At 37.7% G+C, this 17,630-nt stretch overlaps 1 protein-coding gene and 1 non-coding gene across 2 annotated transcripts; one reads left to right on the top strand and one right to left on the bottom strand.

Annotated features, from left to right (window-relative positions):
* Positions 1–819: 819 nt before the first annotated feature.
* On the top strand, positions 820–1,194 carry LOC148544958 (uncharacterized). Its single transcript, XM_088499018.1, has one exon. It carries the CDS (start codon positions 820–822, stop codon positions 1,192–1,194), a length of 375 nt encoding a protein of 124 aa, XP_088355144.1.
* An 8,311-nt stretch (positions 1,195–9,505) lies between these two features.
* Positions 9,506–9,613, bottom strand: LOC148544957 (small nucleolar RNA R71). The gene has a single exon (XR_015900810.1). It is a non-coding gene; the product is annotated as a small nucleolar RNA R71 (small nucleolar RNA).
* Positions 9,614–17,630: the final 8,017 nt, after the last annotated feature.

The following is a 17,630-nucleotide window of genomic DNA, read 5'->3' as shown; positions in this document are numbered from 1 at the left end:
TTTTCTTATTTATCTTATTAATCTTTTTTTCAAATCTTTATCTTATCTTTTTTTTATCTTTCTTTGAATTTCAAAAAAAAATCTTATCTTATTTTGCTTTAAATTCAAATTTCAAAAATTTAAAATTTAAAATTTCTTGTTATCTTATTTTTATTTAATTTCAAAATTTAAGTTTGGTGTCTTGATAGTTATCTTGTAGTGTTTATCTTGTTATCTTTTTAGATATTTATCTTATCTTTTTATCTTTCTTTGAAATTCAAATTTTAAAATTCAAATTTCAAATTCTTATTTTATCTTAATTCAAGTTCAATTTTCAAACTTCAAGATTTCAAAATTCAAATTTTCAAATTTCAAGTTTTAAAATTCAAATTTCAAAATTTAAATTTCTAATTTCAAAATTTAAATTCAAAATCTTTTCAAAATCTTTCTAATCTTATCTTTCCTTATTTGACTTTTTCTTTCAATTTTTAAATTTCAAGATCTTCCTTTGACTTTCTCTCTTTAATTTGAAATTTTCAAAAGTTAAATCTTTTATTCATTTCCAAATCTTCTTAGTTAGTTAGTTACTTGTTTTATCTTATTTTAAATTTTTAAAGTTTGGTGTTTCTTTGGTGTTTTCTCTTTCTTTTTGAATTTCAAAAATTTCTTTTTCTAAACGGTTTTTAAAATTTTTCAAAATTTCAAAAATAATTTTTTTATTTTTCAAATTATTTTTTGTTTCTTCTTGAGTTTCTCACTGGGAGCTCTCTATACTCTGACATAGAGACTCCCACTTTTTTTTGTCTCTTGTCTATGTATCTAGAACAGGAAAAATGCACTATGGATCTAGAGGGAGATGCACAACCCAGAAGAACTTTGGAGTCTTATACAGCTCCCACTTTTGACTTTTATGGAAGGAGTATTGGTATACCTCTTATTGGAGTAGCTCATTTTGAGCTGAACCCTGAGTTGATCTTTCTAGTGCAGCAAAACTGCCCGTTTCAGGGACTTCCACAAGAAGAGCTCGCAAAATTCCTTGCTGAATTCTTGCAGATAGCTAAAACCATAAGAACTAGCGAAGTAGACCAGGATATCTACAGGTTGTTGCTCTTTCCATTTGCTGTAAAAGGCCAAGTAAAGAGGTGGTTAGATAATCAACCCAAATCAAGCTTGAAAACATGGAGTCAACTGGTGGATAAGTTCTTGAATCAATAATTTCCACCAAAGAAGCTAACCCAGTTAAGACTAAACATTCAAGACTTCAAACAAGAAGTTAACGAGTCTCTTTACGATGCTTGGGGGAGATACAGGATGATGCTACGGAAATGCCCTACTAAAATATTTTTAGAATGGGTAAAGTTAGACATCTTCTATTACGGACTCACAGATATGGCTAAGATGTCCTTAGACCATTCTGCTGGTGGTTCAATCAACATGAGAATGACAATTGAGGAAGCTCAAGAACTCATTGAGATAGTTGCCAGCAATCAGCATCTGTACTCATCTAGTGAGACTTCAATAAAGGGAGAGGTCAAGACAGTGTCCACTAAATCAGACCCTCCTAAGCAAAGTGAGTCGTTAACCCAGCAGCTGCACTTTCTCACACAACAAGTGCTAAACTTGCAAGAAGCAGTGCAAAAGACCCAAGCCTCTAGCAAGAATATGGAAGCGCGGTTGAACCAGGCTAAACAGCTCTTGTCTGAACAGATAAGAGAAGAGTGCCAACCTATCCGATTAGGGAGTACCCTGAACACCCAGCCTCAGAACAGTAAGAGGCAAGGAAAGGAAGAAATGGCAGAAGATGAACAAGCTACAGCCCAGGGTACCATCAGGGGCATTGAACGCCCAGAAAGGGATGGCATGGGAATCCAACGCCCAGAAGGGGTTATCCCAGGTGTTGAACGCCAGATACAGGGAGACCAGACACGTGTAAGTGTTCTGAACAGCTCTCCTAAGCAAGTTGGTAACCCTTCTTTAGGAACTATGGACACTCAACTTGCACCACTGGTGCACGAATCCCCACGCTTCGTACAGCTGAACCAGCAAGTGCACTGGGTTGTCCAAGTAATACCTGAGCGAGTCAGGGTTGATCCCACAAGGATTATGGTTTGAAGCAAGCTATGGTTATCTTGCAGATCTTAGTTAGGCGGATAGAAGAGTTATTGGATTGAATTTGGTTAAAATCATAAAAGGAATGAAAAAGGGTGATCAGAACTCAGAAGTCGTGTAAACTATGATAAGAAGGTGGTTAATGCTTGGAGTTGCTTTGTCCTTCAGCATTAACTCTCGTCTTACTGTCTTCTACAATTGTGAATGATTTCTTCAATGGCAGGCTGTATGTGATTGACGCTGGTTTGAGCAGCTGCCAATACTCCTCCAGATCTGAACCCCAGGGTTAGTGTAGATCCATTCTGATTGAGGGTGAAGCTTCTGCAGTCCATTCTCTTTGGTGATCCTACTCAAAATGCCACAGACAAGGTCGAATCTTCCGAATCAGAGGATGCTGCGCCTTGGTTCTAGCCTCTACCATAGAGACCCTAATCTCCCCATACCTCGGCTGAACTGATGTCTCGAGAAGTTCCCAACGAAGTCATGGATTAGCCGTCTAAGAGATGTATAGTCAAGCTGGCGGTTCAATGCTTTTCACTTAAGTAGTCACACGAACCTAAGAAGAACACGGGTGGTTGTCAGGCACGCGGTCTTAGTATGAAGAACAAAGATGATTGTCACGGGTCATCCCGTTCATCATGTTGAAGAACGAAAATACATCTTAGAATCAAATCAAAAACGGATTGAAGAGAAACAGTAATACTTTTATTAATCCATAAAACTCAGCAGGGCTCCTCCCCTCAACCTAGGAAGTTTAGAAACTCATACTGATAGGAAACACAGTGATAAAAAATATGGCATAAAGCTCTGTATGATTATGTAAAATATCCCTTAAATACTAAACTAATGACTAAGGATTACATAAGGAGGGTAAATAGTCTTTTTAGTGCTAAAATCCACTTATGGCGCCCACTTGATGAGTGTTTGGGCTGAGATTTGATGAGATCCATATGCTATGAGGTCTCTAGGGCATTGAACGCTGGCTAGGGGGTCCTCTTTGCACGTTTGGATGCTGGTCTCCTCCTTTGGGCGCTGGACGCCTGGAATGGGGCAGGAGGCTGGCGTTGGACGCCAGTTTTGGGCATTCTAATCTGAAGCAAAGTATGAACTATTATCAAGGTTACGAGAATCGGACCGGTCAAAAAACCGGTGAGGTCACTGGTTCAATGGTTCACTGGTTCGACCGGGGTTCAACCGGGGTTCAACCGGTTTAATTAAATATTAAATAAAATTATTAAAAAACCTAAAAATAATTTTAAATATATAAACTCAATAATTTCTAACTTAATAAAATTTAAAATTTTACATAATAAATTATCCATTACTTAATATTAGAGGTTCACAAACAACTTCAAACATCAAAGTTTATAACTAAACAAAAAAAAAAGCGCACATAATGATGAACCCATAATGTTCTACATTGAAAAGAAATAATTAATTTCTCTAAGAATTTTTGCAAGATGATATTTCATTCTATATATCCCCCCTCCATTGTAAGTATTCAAGCAGAAAATACAAGTATATTGAGCCTTGTTATTCTTGTCATACTTCACTGTAAAATATTGCCAAGCTGGATCAGATTTACCTCTGGATGAACCAGTTTGAGAATCTTGAACAGCATTATCTTGTGACTGTGGGTTACTTTGTGATTGTTCCATCTGTAACAATAAAAAATTCAAAGACCAGAAAATAACTTCAGAAAACCATGAATAAATAACTAATTCAAGAAGCAGCAAACAAATTCAAGCAGCAGCAAACAAATTCAAGAAGGCAGCAAAATAAATCATGAAGCAGTAAACAAAAAATCATGAAGCAGTAAACAAATTCAAGAAGGCAGCAAAATAAATCATGAAGTAGTAAACAAAAAATCATGAAGCAGCAAACAAATTCAAGAAGACAGCAAAATAAATCGAAATCAGTAAATCAAGCAAGCAGCAAATAAATCGAAATCAGTAAAAAATTAAGCACAAAACCTCAGATTCAGAAGGAGGCGAGATCAGAAAATCAAAATCAAGAAGGCAGCAAATAAATCGAAATCAGTAAAAAAAAAAAAATCAGAAGGCAGCAAAATCGCAAACAAATAAAACAAGAACTCAGAAGGCAGCAAATAAATCATAATCAGAAGTTCAGAATTCAGAAGGCAGCAAATAAATCAAGAACTCAGAAGGCAGCTCATAAATCATAATCAGAAGTTCAGAACTCAAAAGGCAGCAAATAAATCAAGAACAGGGTCTTACCGGCGGCGAGTGAGGACGCGGTGTCGGGGACGTTCGGCAACGGCGAATGAGGAGGCAGGCTCGGCGAGAAGCAGGACGCGGTGGTGGTTGCGGCCCTCAACGTCGTCGCTGCTGTGGGTGGCTCAGTGGTGAACTGCTTCTTTGGGTGATTTCTGGAATCTGGAGCTTGGTGGTGAAGAATGGTTTCTGGAAATTGGAAAGGGGAAACTGAAAACTGATTGTGATTATTAGGGATTTAGGGTTACGCGTTTTGCTTTTGCCGTTTTCTCCTTTTTTTTTTTTTTTAAATAGCCCAAACGACGTCGTTTAGCATCTCTGATTTCAAACCAAAAAACTGCCAAAAAACCGGACGATTCTCCCGGTTCACCGGTTAACCGCCGGTTCGACTGGTTCTTCCACCGGTTTTTTGCCAAATGGTTTTCGACGATACCTGGACCGGCTAGGGGACCGGTTCCCAATTTTTCCGGTTGAATTGGCCAGTCCGGTTCGGTTTTCAGAACCATGACTATTATACATTTCTGGAAGTTATCTTTCCAAGCCAATGAGAACGCTCCATTTGGAATTTTGTAGCTCTAGGAAAGCTCTTTCGAGTGCAAGGAGGTCAGATCCGGACAGCATCTAGAGTGCTTTCTCTGTCTCTGAATCAGACTTTTGCTAACTTTTGCTCCAGCTCCTCAATTTCAGCCAGAAAATACCTGAAATTGCATAAAAATACACAAACTAAAAGTAGAATCCAAAAATGTAAATTTTGCACTAAAACCTATGAAAACTTAATAAAACTTAGACAAAACATGTTAAAAACTATATGAAAATGATGTTAAAAAGCGTATAAAATATCCGCTCATCAACCACTCATGGCTCTTGAGCACAAGGCCAAGTTACCATGCCCTCAAAGACTCCAGAAAGTAGAAAAGGATAGGCAATTTGCCAAATTCTTAAAAGCTTTCAAGAAGCTGGAGATTAAAATCCCCTTTGCAAAGGCACCAGAACAAATGCTTTCATATGCTAAGTTCATGAAGAAAATACTGAATAACAAGAGGGATTGGAGGGAAGTAGAGACAGTGGTGCTTACTAAGGAGTGCAGTGCAACCATTCAAAGGAACCTTCCTCAGAAACTGTAGAGACACCCTAACACTCTTCTAAGAGACACAGAGGTGAATCCAAGAGAAGAGTGCAAGGCCCTGATTAGGACCAAGGAGGCTGAGCCTAAGGTGGTACACACTATTGAGGAACTAACTCAAGAAGAGGTTGGAAGCACATTGTTGCACACCCCTCTTATGGGAAGGAAGCCTGAAGTACCACACCCTCAGATTCCCCAAAAGGGGACCAAAGATGAGCACTGCTCATAATCCTTGGAAGGCTCTAAAAAGATGCAAATCAATATTCCTTTTTGCTGAGGTTTTGGAGCAATGGTCTCTCTCTACTGGAAGAAACCTCTCTGATGCTGAGAGAGGTGAATTAGTAATGAGGTTAGAGAAGTATTACATGATTATCAAGGTCCTTAAACTTCCACTACCACCTGACAAAGGAGGTACTGATGAGCGGATAATTTATACCCTTTTCGGCATTATTTTTACATAATTTTTAGTATGTTTTAGTTACTTTTTATTATATTTTTATTAGTTTTTATGCAAAAATCACATTTCTAGACTTTACTATGAGTTTTTGTGTTTTTCTGTGATTTCAGGTATTTTCTGGCTGAAATTGAGGGACCTGAGCAAAAATCTGATTCAGAAGCTGAGAAAGGACTGCAGATGCTATTGGATTCTGACCCTCCTACACTCGAAGTCGATTTTCTGGAGCTACAGATACCTAATTGGCGCGTACTCAGTTGCGTTGGAAAGTAGACATCTTGGGCTTTCCAGCAATGTATAATAGTCCATACTTTGCCCAAGATTTGATGGCCCAAACTGGCATCTAAAGGTCAGCTAGAGACCCTTTTCTGGCGTAAAACGCCAGAACTGGCACCAGAACTGGAGTTAAACGCCCAAACTGGCACCCAAGCTGGCGTTTAACTCCAAGAATGGCCTATGCACGTGAAAGCTTCAATGCTCAGCCCAAGCACACACCAAGTGGGCCCCAAAAGTGGATTTCTGCACTATCTGCACTTAGTTACTTATTTTCTGTAATCCCTAGTAACTAGTTTAGTATAAATAGTACTTTTTACTATTGTATTCAGAGATCTCTAGACATTTAGTCCTTAGACAACCTGAAGATCATCATCTTATGTTACATTTGGGAGGTTGGCCATTCGGCCATGCCTAGACCTTTTTCTCTTATGTATTTTCTACGGTGGAGTTTCTACACCTCATAGATTAAGGTGCGGAGCTCTGCTATTCTTCATGAATTAATGCAAGTACTATTGTTTCTCTTTCAATTCATGCTTACTTCTTCTCCAAGATATACTCTCGTACTTAATTCAGTTAAGTCAGAATGAAGGAGTGACCCGTGACAATTACCCATTATCTTCGTTACTCGCTTAGCCAAGATTCGCGTGCCTGACAACCACAAAGTGGTCTACATGATGTTCAACGTAGTAATTGGACGACAGACGGAGTATATTCTCTTGGGTCTCTAATCCACGGACCGAGTCCGTGAGATTAGAACCTTCGTGGTATAGGCTAGAACCAATTGGCAGCATTCCTGAGATCCGGAAAGTCTAAACCTTCTCTGTGGTATTCCGAGTAGGATCTGGGAAGGGATGACTGTGACGAGCTTCAAACTCGTGAATGTTGGGCGCAGTGACAGTGTGCAAAAGGATAGAGAGATCCTATTCCGACGCTAGTGAGAACTGACAGATGATTAGCCGTGCGATAGCTGTACCTGGTATTTTTCATCCGAGACGAGAGCTGACAGTTGATTAGCCGTGCAGAAACCGTACCTGGTATTTTTCATCCGAGAGGATCATACAGCTTTCCATGGAAGGGAGCATGCATGGTTGGATGAAGACAGTAGGAAAGTAGAGGTTCAAAAGCAACGAAGCATCTCCAAACGCTTATCTAAAATTCCGACCAATGAATTACATAAGTATCTTTATTTCGTTTTATTTATCTTATAATTATCAAAACTCATAACCATTTGAATCCACCTGACTAAGATTTACAAGATGACCATAGCTTGCTTCAAGCCGACAATCTCCGTGGGATCAACCCTTACTCACGTATGGTATTAGTTGGACGACCCAGTGCACTTGCTGGTTAGTTGTGCGGGGTTGTGAAAAGTGTGATCACAATTTCGTGCACCAAGTTTTTGGCGCCGTTACTAGGGATTGTTCGAGTTTGGACAACTGATGGTTCATCTTGTTGCTTAGATTGGGTAATTTTATTTTATGTTTAAGCTTTTTATTTTTATTTTCGAAAAAAAATTAATAAAACCATTAAAACCAAAAAAATTTTGTGTTTCTTGTTTGAGTCTAGTGTCAAATTTTAAGTTTGGTGTCAATTGCATTTTTTAATTTTCTTAAATTTTTGAAAATTCATGCATTGTGTTCTTCTTTGATCTTCAAGTTGTTCTTGATGATTTTCCTTATTTGATCTTTAATTTTTCTTGTTTTGTGTCTTTTCTTATTTTTCATATGCATTTTCGAATTATTAGTATCTTCAAGATGTCTTGCATATCTTTCTTTGTGTCATTTTGTTGTTTTTCTCTTTCTTCATTAATTCAAAAATAAAAAATAATATATTTCCCTTATTTTACTCATAAATTTTGAAATTTTGGGTTGACTTAGTCAAAAATTTTCAAAATTTAGTTGTTTCTTGTTAGTCAAGTCAAAATTTCAATTTAAAAACTTTATCTTTTCAAATCTTTTTCAAAAATCAAATCTTTTTTATTTTTCTTTCATGTTTTCTAAAAATTTTTTAATTAATTTTCAAAATCTTTCTCTTAATTTTATTTCATAATTTTTGAAATTATTGCTAATATTTAATGTTTTGATTCAAAAATTTCAAGTTTGATACCTTCCTGTTAAGAAAGGTTCAATCTTTAAATTCTAGAATCATATCTTTTAGTTTCTTGTTAGTCAAGTAATCAACTTTAATTTTCAAAATCAAATCTTTTTAAATTTCTTTTTCAAATCTTTTTCAAAATAAATTTCAATCATATCTTTTTCAAAACTTAATTTCAAAATCTTTTTCTAACATCTTATCTTTTCAAAATTTATTTTCAAATCTTTTTCGATTAACCACTTGACTTGTTTGTTTTAATTTTAAAAAGTTTACTATTTTTTATCTTTTTCAAAACCACCTAATTACTTTTCCACTTCTAATTTTCGAAAACAACTAAACACTTTTTCAAAATTCTTTTTAATTAACTAATTGTTTTAAATTCTAATTTTATTTTATTTCTTTTCTTAAATTTCAAATTCTAACTTAATTAATTAAATAAAAATAAAAATATTTTTCTTCTCCCTCTTTTTAAAATTCAAATACTCTCTCTCTCATCTCTTTCTATTTATTTAATTATTTACTGATACTTCTCTTCTACTCATAATTCGAACCCTCTCCCTCTCTCTGTGTTCGAATTCCTCTTATTCTCTCTCTACCTCATTCTTCTATTCTTCTATTCTTATACTCACATAAAGGAATCTCTATACTGTGACATAGAATATTCCTCTTCTTTTCTGTTCTCTTCTTTTTCATATAAGCAGGAACAAGGATAAGGACATTCTTGTTGAAGCTGATCCTGAACCTGAAAGGACTCTGAAGAGGAAGCTAAGAGAAGCTAAAGCACAACACTTCAGAGAGGACCTTACAGAAATTTCCAAAAAAGAAATAGACATGGCAGCCGAACCCAACAACAATAGTGGAAATGCAAGGAAGATGCTTGGTGACTTTACTACACCAACTTCCGACTTCTATGGAAGAAGCATCTCAATTCCTGCAATTGGAGCAAACAACTTTGAGCTTAAGCCTCAATTAGTTTCTCTAATGCAGCAGAATTGCAAGTTTCATGGACTTCCATTGGAAGATCCTCATCAGTTCTTAGCTGAATTCTTGCAAATCTGTGACACTTCTAAGACCAATGGGGTTAATCCCGAGGTCTACAGACTTGTGCTTTTACCTTTTGCTGTGAGAGACAGAGCTAGGATATAGATGGATTCACAACCTAAAGAAAGCATGAACTCTTGGAAAAAGTTGGTCAATGCTTTCTTGGCCAAATTCTTTCCACCTCAAAAGATGAGCAAGCTTAGAGTGGAAGTCCAAACCTTTAGACAGAAGGAAGGTGAATCCCTCTATGAAGCTTGGGAAAGATACAAGCAATTGATCAGAAGGTGTCCTTCTGGTATGCTTTCAGAATGGAGCATCTTATGTATATTCTATGATGGTCTGTCTGAATTGTCCAAGATAATTGGACCATTCTGCTGGTGGATCTCTTCATCTAAAGAAAACCCCTGCAGAAGCCCAGAAACTCATTGAAATGGTTGCAAATAACCAGTTCATGTATACTTCTGAAAGAAATCCTGTGAATAATGGGATGAATCAAAAGAAAGGAGTTCTTGAGATTGATACTCTGAATGCCATATTGGCTCAGAATAAAATATTGACTCAGTAAGTCAATATGATTTCTCAGAATCTGACTGGATTGCAAGCTGCATCCGGCAGTACTAAAGAAGCCTCCTCTGAAGGAGAAGCTTATGACCCTGAGAATCCTACAATGGAAGAGGTGAATCACATGTGGGAATCCTATGGAAACACCTATAATCCTTTATGGAGGAATCATCCTAATTTCTCATGGAAGGATCAGCAGAAGCCTAATCAAGGCTTCAATAATAATAATGGTGGGAGAAATAGGTTTGGAAATAGCAAGCCTTTTCTATCATCTTCTGAGCAACAGACAGAGAATTCTAAGCAGAGCCTCTCTGACTTAGCAACCATAATATCTGATCTATCTAAGACCACTCTCAGTTTCATGACTGAAACAAGGTCCTCTATCAGAAATTTGGAGGCACAAGTAGGTCAACTGAGTAAAAGAGTTACTGAAACTCCTCCTAGTACTCTCCCAAGCAATACAGAAGAGAATCCCAAAAGAGAGTGCAAGGCCATAACTATATCCAAAGTGGCCGAACCTGGAGAGAGTAAAAAGGCAGTGATTTCCAGTGAGGAAGACCTTGCTGGACATCCACTGACCAATAAGGAGTTCCCTATTGAGGAACCAAAGGAATCTGAGGCTCATACAGAGACCATAGAGATTCCACTGAACTTACTGTTTCCATTCATGAGCTCTAATGAGTATTTCTCCTCTGAAGAGGATGAAGATATTGTTGAAAAGCAAGTTGCTCAGTATCTAGGAGCAATTATGAAGCTGAATGCCAAGTTATTTGGTAATGAGACTTGGGAGGATGAACCTCCATTGCTCACTAATGAAATGAATGCCTTGGTTCAACTGAAATTACCTCAGAAGAAGTCGGATCCCGAAAAATTCTTAATACCCTATACCATAGGCACCATGACCTTTGAGAAGGCTCTGTGTGACCTGGGGTCAGGTATAAACCTCATGCCACTCTCTGTAATGGAGAAACTAGGGATCTTTGAGGTACAAGCTGCAAGAATCTCATTAGAGATGGCAGACAAATCAATGAAATAGGCTTATGGACTTGTAGAGGATGTCTTAGTGAAGGTTGAAGGCCTGTACATCCTTGCTGACTTCATAATCCTAGACACTGGGAAGGATGAAGATGAATCCATTATCCTTGGAAGACTTTTCCTAGCCACAGCAAAGGCTGTGATTGATGTGGACAGAGGAGAGTTAGTCCTTCAATTGAATGAGGACTACCTTGTGTTTAAGGCTCAATGATCTTCTTCTGTAACCATGGAGATGAAGCATGAAAAGCTTCTCTCAATACAAAGTCAAATAGGCCCCCACACTCAACATCTAAGTTTGGTGCTGGGAGGCCACCATTAAAGCTCTGAGTCTTTGTGACGCTCTCTAAGAGCTCACTGTCAAGCTATTGACATTAAAGAAGCGCTTATTGGGAGGCAACCCAATGTTATTTAATTATAATTATTTATAGACATTTGTTTTCCATTGCCATGTTATGTTTTCTTTAGGTAGATGATCATGTGAAGTCACAAAAATAGCATAAAAAATAGCACACCCTAGAGGACAGGCTTACTAGCATTTAAACGCCAGTAAGGATAGCAGAATGGGCATTTAACGCCCAGTCTGGCAGTATTCTGGGTGTTAAACGCCAGAATTGGCAGACAGACTGGCGTTTAACGCCAGAAAAGGGTGTTTGGTTGGCGTTAAACGCCAGAAAAGGGCATCAGCCTGGCGTTTAACGCCAGAAAAGGTAGCAGAGTTGGCGTTAAATGCCAGAAATGGCACACAGAGGGCGTTTAAACGCCAGAAAGGTGCAGGGACCAGAATTCCTTGACACCTCAGGATCTGTGGATCCCACAGGATTCTCACCTACCCCAACTCACTCTCTCTCCTCTTCACACCTTTCCATAACACTCTTCCCCAAATACCCTTGACCAATCACATCAATACCTATTCCCCAAACACCATTCACCTATCAAGTCCTACCCTCTCCCCCATAATTTTTTCACCACTCACATCCATCCACTATTCCCCAAAAACCCATCATAAAACCCCACCTACCTCACCATTCAAATTCAAAAACATTTCCCTCCCAAACCCAACCCCTTCATACACGACTTCCCTCTCACTCTTACCCTATAAATACCTCTCCTTACCACCTTCAATTTCACACATCATAAACACTTAAACCCCCTTGGCCGAATCCAAAACACCCCTCTATCCCCTCTATTTCTTCTTCTTCTCCTCCTTTCTTTCTTCTTTTGCTCGAGGATGAGCAAACCTTTTAAGTTTGGTGTGGGAAAAAGCTCTGCTTTTTATTTTTCCATAACCATTAATGGCACCTAAGGCCAGAGAACCTCTAGAAAAAGGAAAGGGAAGGAAATTGATTCCAACTCTGAGTCATGGGAAATGGAGAGATTCATCTCAAAAATCCGTCAAGACCACTTCTATGAAGTTGTAGCCAAGAAAAAGGTGATCCCCGAGGTCCCCTTCATGCTCAAAAAGAGTGAATATCTGGAGATCCGACGTGAGGTTCAAAGAAGAGGTTAGGAAGCTCTCACCAACCCCATCCAACAAGTCGGAATCTTAATGGTTCAAGAGTTCTATGCTAATGCATGGATCACTAAGAACCATGATCAAAGTGTGAACCTGAACCCAAAGAATTAGCTCACAATGGTTCGGGAAAAATACTTGGATTTCATTCTAGAAACTGTGAGGTTGGCATTCAACTTGCCAATAATGAGAGGAGATTCTCATCCTTTCACTAGAAGAGTCAACTTTGATCAAAGGTTGGACCATGTCCTCACGGACATTTGTGTGGAAGGAGCACAATGAAAGAGAAACTCAAAAGGCAAGCCGATTCAATTGAGAAGGCCTGACCTCAAACCTATGGCTAGGGGATGGTTGGAGTTCATCCAACGCTCTATCATTCCTACTAGCAACCAGTCCGAAGTAACTGTGGATCGGGCTATCATGATCCATAGTATCATGATTGGAAAGGAAGTGGAAGTTCATGAGATCATACCTCTAGAATTATACAAGGTGGCTGACAAGCCCTCCACTTGGGCAAGGTTAGCCTTTCCTTATCTCATCTGTAACCTATGCAATTCAGCAGGAATTGTCATAGAGGAAGACATCCTCATTGAAGAGGACAAGCCCATCACTAAGAAGAGGATGGAGCAAACAAGAGAGCCCACTCATGGACCTCAACAAGAGCATGAGAAAGTTCCTCATCAAGAAATCCTTGAGATGCCTCAAGGGATACACTTTCCTCCACAAGGCTATTGGGAGCAACTCAACACCTCTTTAGGAGATTTGAGTTCTAACATGGAGCAACTAAGGATGGAGCACCAAGAGCACTCCATTATCCTCAATGAAATCAGAGAGGACCAAAAGGCCATGAGAGAGGAGCAACAAAGGCAAGGAAGAGATATTGAGGAGCTAAAGCACTCCATAGGATCTTCAAGAGGAAGAATTAGCCGCTGTCACTAAGGTGGACCCGTTCTTTAATTTTCTTGTTCTTATTTCTCAGTTTTTCGGTTTCTATGCCTTATGTTCTGTCTATATTTTTTGTCTTTATTACATGATCATTAGTGTTTAGTGTCTATGTCTTAAAGCTATGAATGCCCCATGAATCTTTCACCTTTCTTAAATGAAAAATATTTTCTGAAAAAGAAAAAGAAGTACATGAATTTTGAATTCTATCTTAAAATTAGTTTAATTATTTTGATGTGATGGCAATACTTTTTGTTTTCTGAATGAATGCCTAAACAGTGCATATTTTTTATAGTGAAGTTTATGAACGTTAAAATTGTTGGCTCTTGAAAGAATAATGAAAAAGGAAAAATGTTATTGATAATCTAAAAAATCATAAAATTGATTCTTGAAGCAAGAAAAAGCAGTGAAAAACACAAAGCTTGCAAAAAAAGGGGGCAAAAAAAAGAAAAAGAAAGAAAAAGAAAAAAGCAAGCAGAAAAATCCAATAACCCTTTAAACTAAAAAGCAAGGGTAAAAAGGATCTAAGGCTTTGAGCATTAATGGATAGGAGGGCCCAAAGGAATAAAATCCTGGCCTAAGCGGCTAAATCAAGCTGTCCCTAACCATGTGCTTGTGGCGTGAAGGTATCAAGTGAAAAGCTTGAGACTGAGCAGTTAAAGTCGTGGTGCAAAGCAAAAAGAGTGTGCTTAAGAACTCTGGACACCTCTAACTGGGGACTCTAGCAAAGCTGAGTCACAATCTGAAAAGGTTCACCCAGTTATGTGTCTGTGGCATTTATGTATCCGGTGGTAATACTGGAAAACAAGATGCTTAGGGTCACAGCCAAGACTCATGAAGTAGCTGTATTCAAGAATCAACATACTGAACTAGGAGAATCAATAACAATATCTGAATTCTAAGTTCCTATGGAGTATGGATGCCAATCATTCTGAACTTCAAAGGATAAAGTGAGATGGCAAAACTGGTCAGAAGCAAAAAGCTACTAGCCCCGCTCATCTAATTGAAACTAATCTTCATTGATATTTTTGAAATTTATTGTATATTCTCTTCGTTTTATCCTAGTTTGGTTTTAGTTGCTTGGGGACAAGCAACAATTTAAGTTTGGTGTTGTGATGAGCGGATAATTTATACCCTTTTGGCATTATTTTTACATAATTTTTAGTATGTTTTAGTTACTTTTTATTATATTTTTATTAGTCTTTATGCAAAAATCATATTTCTAGACTTTACTATGATTTTTTGTGTTTTTCTGTGATTTCAGGTATTTTCTGGCTGAAATTGAGGGACCTGAGCAAAAATCTGATTCAGAGGCTGAGAAAGGACTGCAGATGTTGTTGGATTCTGACCCTCCTGCACTCGAAGTGGATTTTCTGGAGCTACAGAAGCCTAATTGGCTCGCTCTCAATTGTCTTGGAAAGTAGACATCTTGGGCTTTCTAGAAATATTTAATAGTCCATACTTTGTCCGAGATTTGATGGCCCAAACTGGCATCTAAACGCCAGCCAGAGACCCTTTTCTGGCGTAAAACACCAGAACTGGCACCAGGACTGGAGTTAAATGCCCAAACTGGCACCCACGCTGGCGTTTAACTCCAAGAATGGCCTATGCACGTGAAATATTCAATGCTCAGCCCAAGCACACACCAAGTGGGCCCTAGAAATGGATTTCTGCACTATCTACACTAAGTTACTTATTTTCTGTAATCCCTAGTAACTAGTTTAGTATAAGTAGCACTTTTTACTATTGTATTCAGAGATCTCTGGACGTTTAGTCCTTAGACAACCTGAAGATCATCATCTTATGTTACATTTGGGAGGCTGGCCATTCGGCCATGCCTAGACCTTTTTCTCTTATGTATTTTCTACAATGAAGCTTCTACACCTCATAGATTAAGGTGCGGAGCTCTGCTGTTCTTCATGAATTAATGTAAGTACTATTGTTTCTCTTTCAATTCACACTTACTTCTTCTCCAAGATATACTCTTGTACTTAATTCAGTTAAGTCAGAATGAAGGGGTGACTCGTGACAATCACCCACTATCTTCGTTACTCTCTTAGCCAAGATCCGCGTGCCTGACAACCATAAAGCGGTCTACATGATGTTCAACATAGTCATTGGACGACAGCCGGAGTATATTCTCTTGGGTCTCTAATCCACGGACCGAGTTCGTGAGATTAGAACCTTCGTGGTATAGGCTAGAACCAATTGGCAGCATTCCTGAGATCCGAAAAGTCTAAACCTTGTCTATGGTATTCCGAGTAGGATCTGAGAAGGGATGACTGTAACGAGCTTCAAACTCGCGAATGTTGGGCACAATGACAGTGTGCAAAAGGATAGAGAGATCCTATTCTGACGCTAGTGAGAACAGACAGATGATTAGTCGTGCGGTAGCTGTACCTGGTATTTTTCAACCGAGACGAGAAATCCGACAGTTGATTAGCCATACAGAAATCGTACCTGGTATTTTTCATCCGAGAGGATCATACAGCTTGCCATGGAAGGGAGCACGCATGGTTGGATGAAGGCAGTAGAAAAGCAGAGGTTCAGAAACAACAAAGCATCTCCAAACGCTTATCTGAAATTCCCACCAATGAATTACATAAGTATCTTTATTTTAATTTATGTTTTATTTATCTTTTAATTATCAAAACACATAACCATTTGAATCCACTTGACTAAGATTTACAAGATGACCACAGCTTGCTTCAAGCCGACAATCTCCGTGGGATCGACCCTTACTCACGTAAGGTATTGTTTGGACGACCCAGTGCACTTGCTTGTTAGTTGTGCGGAGTTGTGAAAAGTGTGATCACAATTTCGTGTACTAGGTACCTCCATGTAGAGTACAATACTAAAGCATCTTCCCTTGGTAAAAACTCATACAGTTTCCCCAGGCATCAGACTTAAGTTTGGTGTTGGGCAGTCACCACCCACCAAGGGTTAAGGTCCCAAGAGGAAGATGCACATGGGATGGAGAAACAATACAACCCCTACCCTAAAAAGCAAGGAGAATCAAGATGATCACAGTAAAAGAAAGCTTGTTAGGAGGAATTCAAATCTGAGGTCACTAATCTCCTCCTCTTTTCCCATAGAGTCATTTTTGTTAACCAACTGGAAGAGGAGGAAGAAAGTCAACAATCAAGTGTCAAGCTAATAACATTAAAGAAGCGCTTGTTGGGAGACAACCCAACCATGAAGTAGGGTATTTCTGTTTTTTCTTTAGTTTATTTCTATTTGAGTTATTTCAGTTTATTTTTATAGTTGTTTCCTTTGCCTTTTAATGTTTGTGATCATGTATAGCATTTAGAATAGAAACAAAGGCGTTGAAAGATGAAGAACAGAACTCCCTGGGGAGACCCCTAGCTGGCGTTGAATATAACAACCCTAGTTTTTGAAAATTAAATAATTAGTTATTTGTGATTTATTATATTTGTTGATAACTTTATTTTAAGAAAATTATTTTACTAAAGGTTATTAAATAGAGTTTCATGAAAATTGAAGTTTAAATTAATTAGAATTTTATTACAATCTTTATTATAATTGAGTATTTCACATAATTTCAGTAATTGAAAAATAAGAAAGAATTGTATAATTTAATTTAAATAAATTCTATTTTAAATGAATTATGTTATTAATTTGAGCTCCTAGAAATTATTTTATTAGAAATGATTAGATTGATATTTATAAATACTTTAAGTTTACGTCAATTAATATTTATGTACAATTTTATTATAATTGGTTATTTTATATTTTGAAATTAAAGTCTGGTAATAGAAAAATAATGAGAAGTTATATCATTTAATTTGAATAATTAATATTGAGTTTAAACTATATTTTATAAAAATGTGATTAATATGTTTATTTTATAATTTAAATTAAAAATAATTAATTGAACTTAGCAATATGTTGATAAATAATATTTTTAAATATTTTTAATAGAGTATATTTGATTTTAAAATTACTCTACTTTCAATTTTATTAAAATATCTATTCATAGCTATCCTTTATTCTTTTATAAAATCCCTAATTTCTAACCTTAATTCCCAATTCAAACCCAAAACCCCTAATTTCCCAAATTGAGAAACCCTAACCCACTAACCCCACACCCCAGCGTCGTTTTCCCCTTCATTCACCTTCAGCTTCATTCCTCAATATACATGCACACAAAACGAGAGAGAAACGGAAGATGGAGGAGCTGCTGTCGCCACCGTGCCTAGCCATCAAGCCACGCGTTGCTGCCATTTTTGCGTCGCCACCGTCGCCCTCATC

This window comes from Arachis ipaensis, chromosome B9 (genome assembly GCF_059453495.1).
Source record: "Arachis ipaensis isolate K30076 ecotype BB chromosome B9, ASM5945349v1, whole genome shotgun sequence".
Lineage (NCBI taxonomy): Eukaryota > Viridiplantae > Streptophyta > Magnoliopsida > Fabales > Fabaceae > Arachis > Arachis ipaensis.
This window is presented reverse-complemented; position numbering and strand designations above follow the sequence as displayed.

Excerpts from the sequence above, each read along its gene's own strand:
- LOC148544958 (XM_088499018.1), top strand. The coding sequence starts at position 820 with ATGGATCTAGAGGGAGATGCACAACCCAGAAGAACTTTGGAGTCTTAT.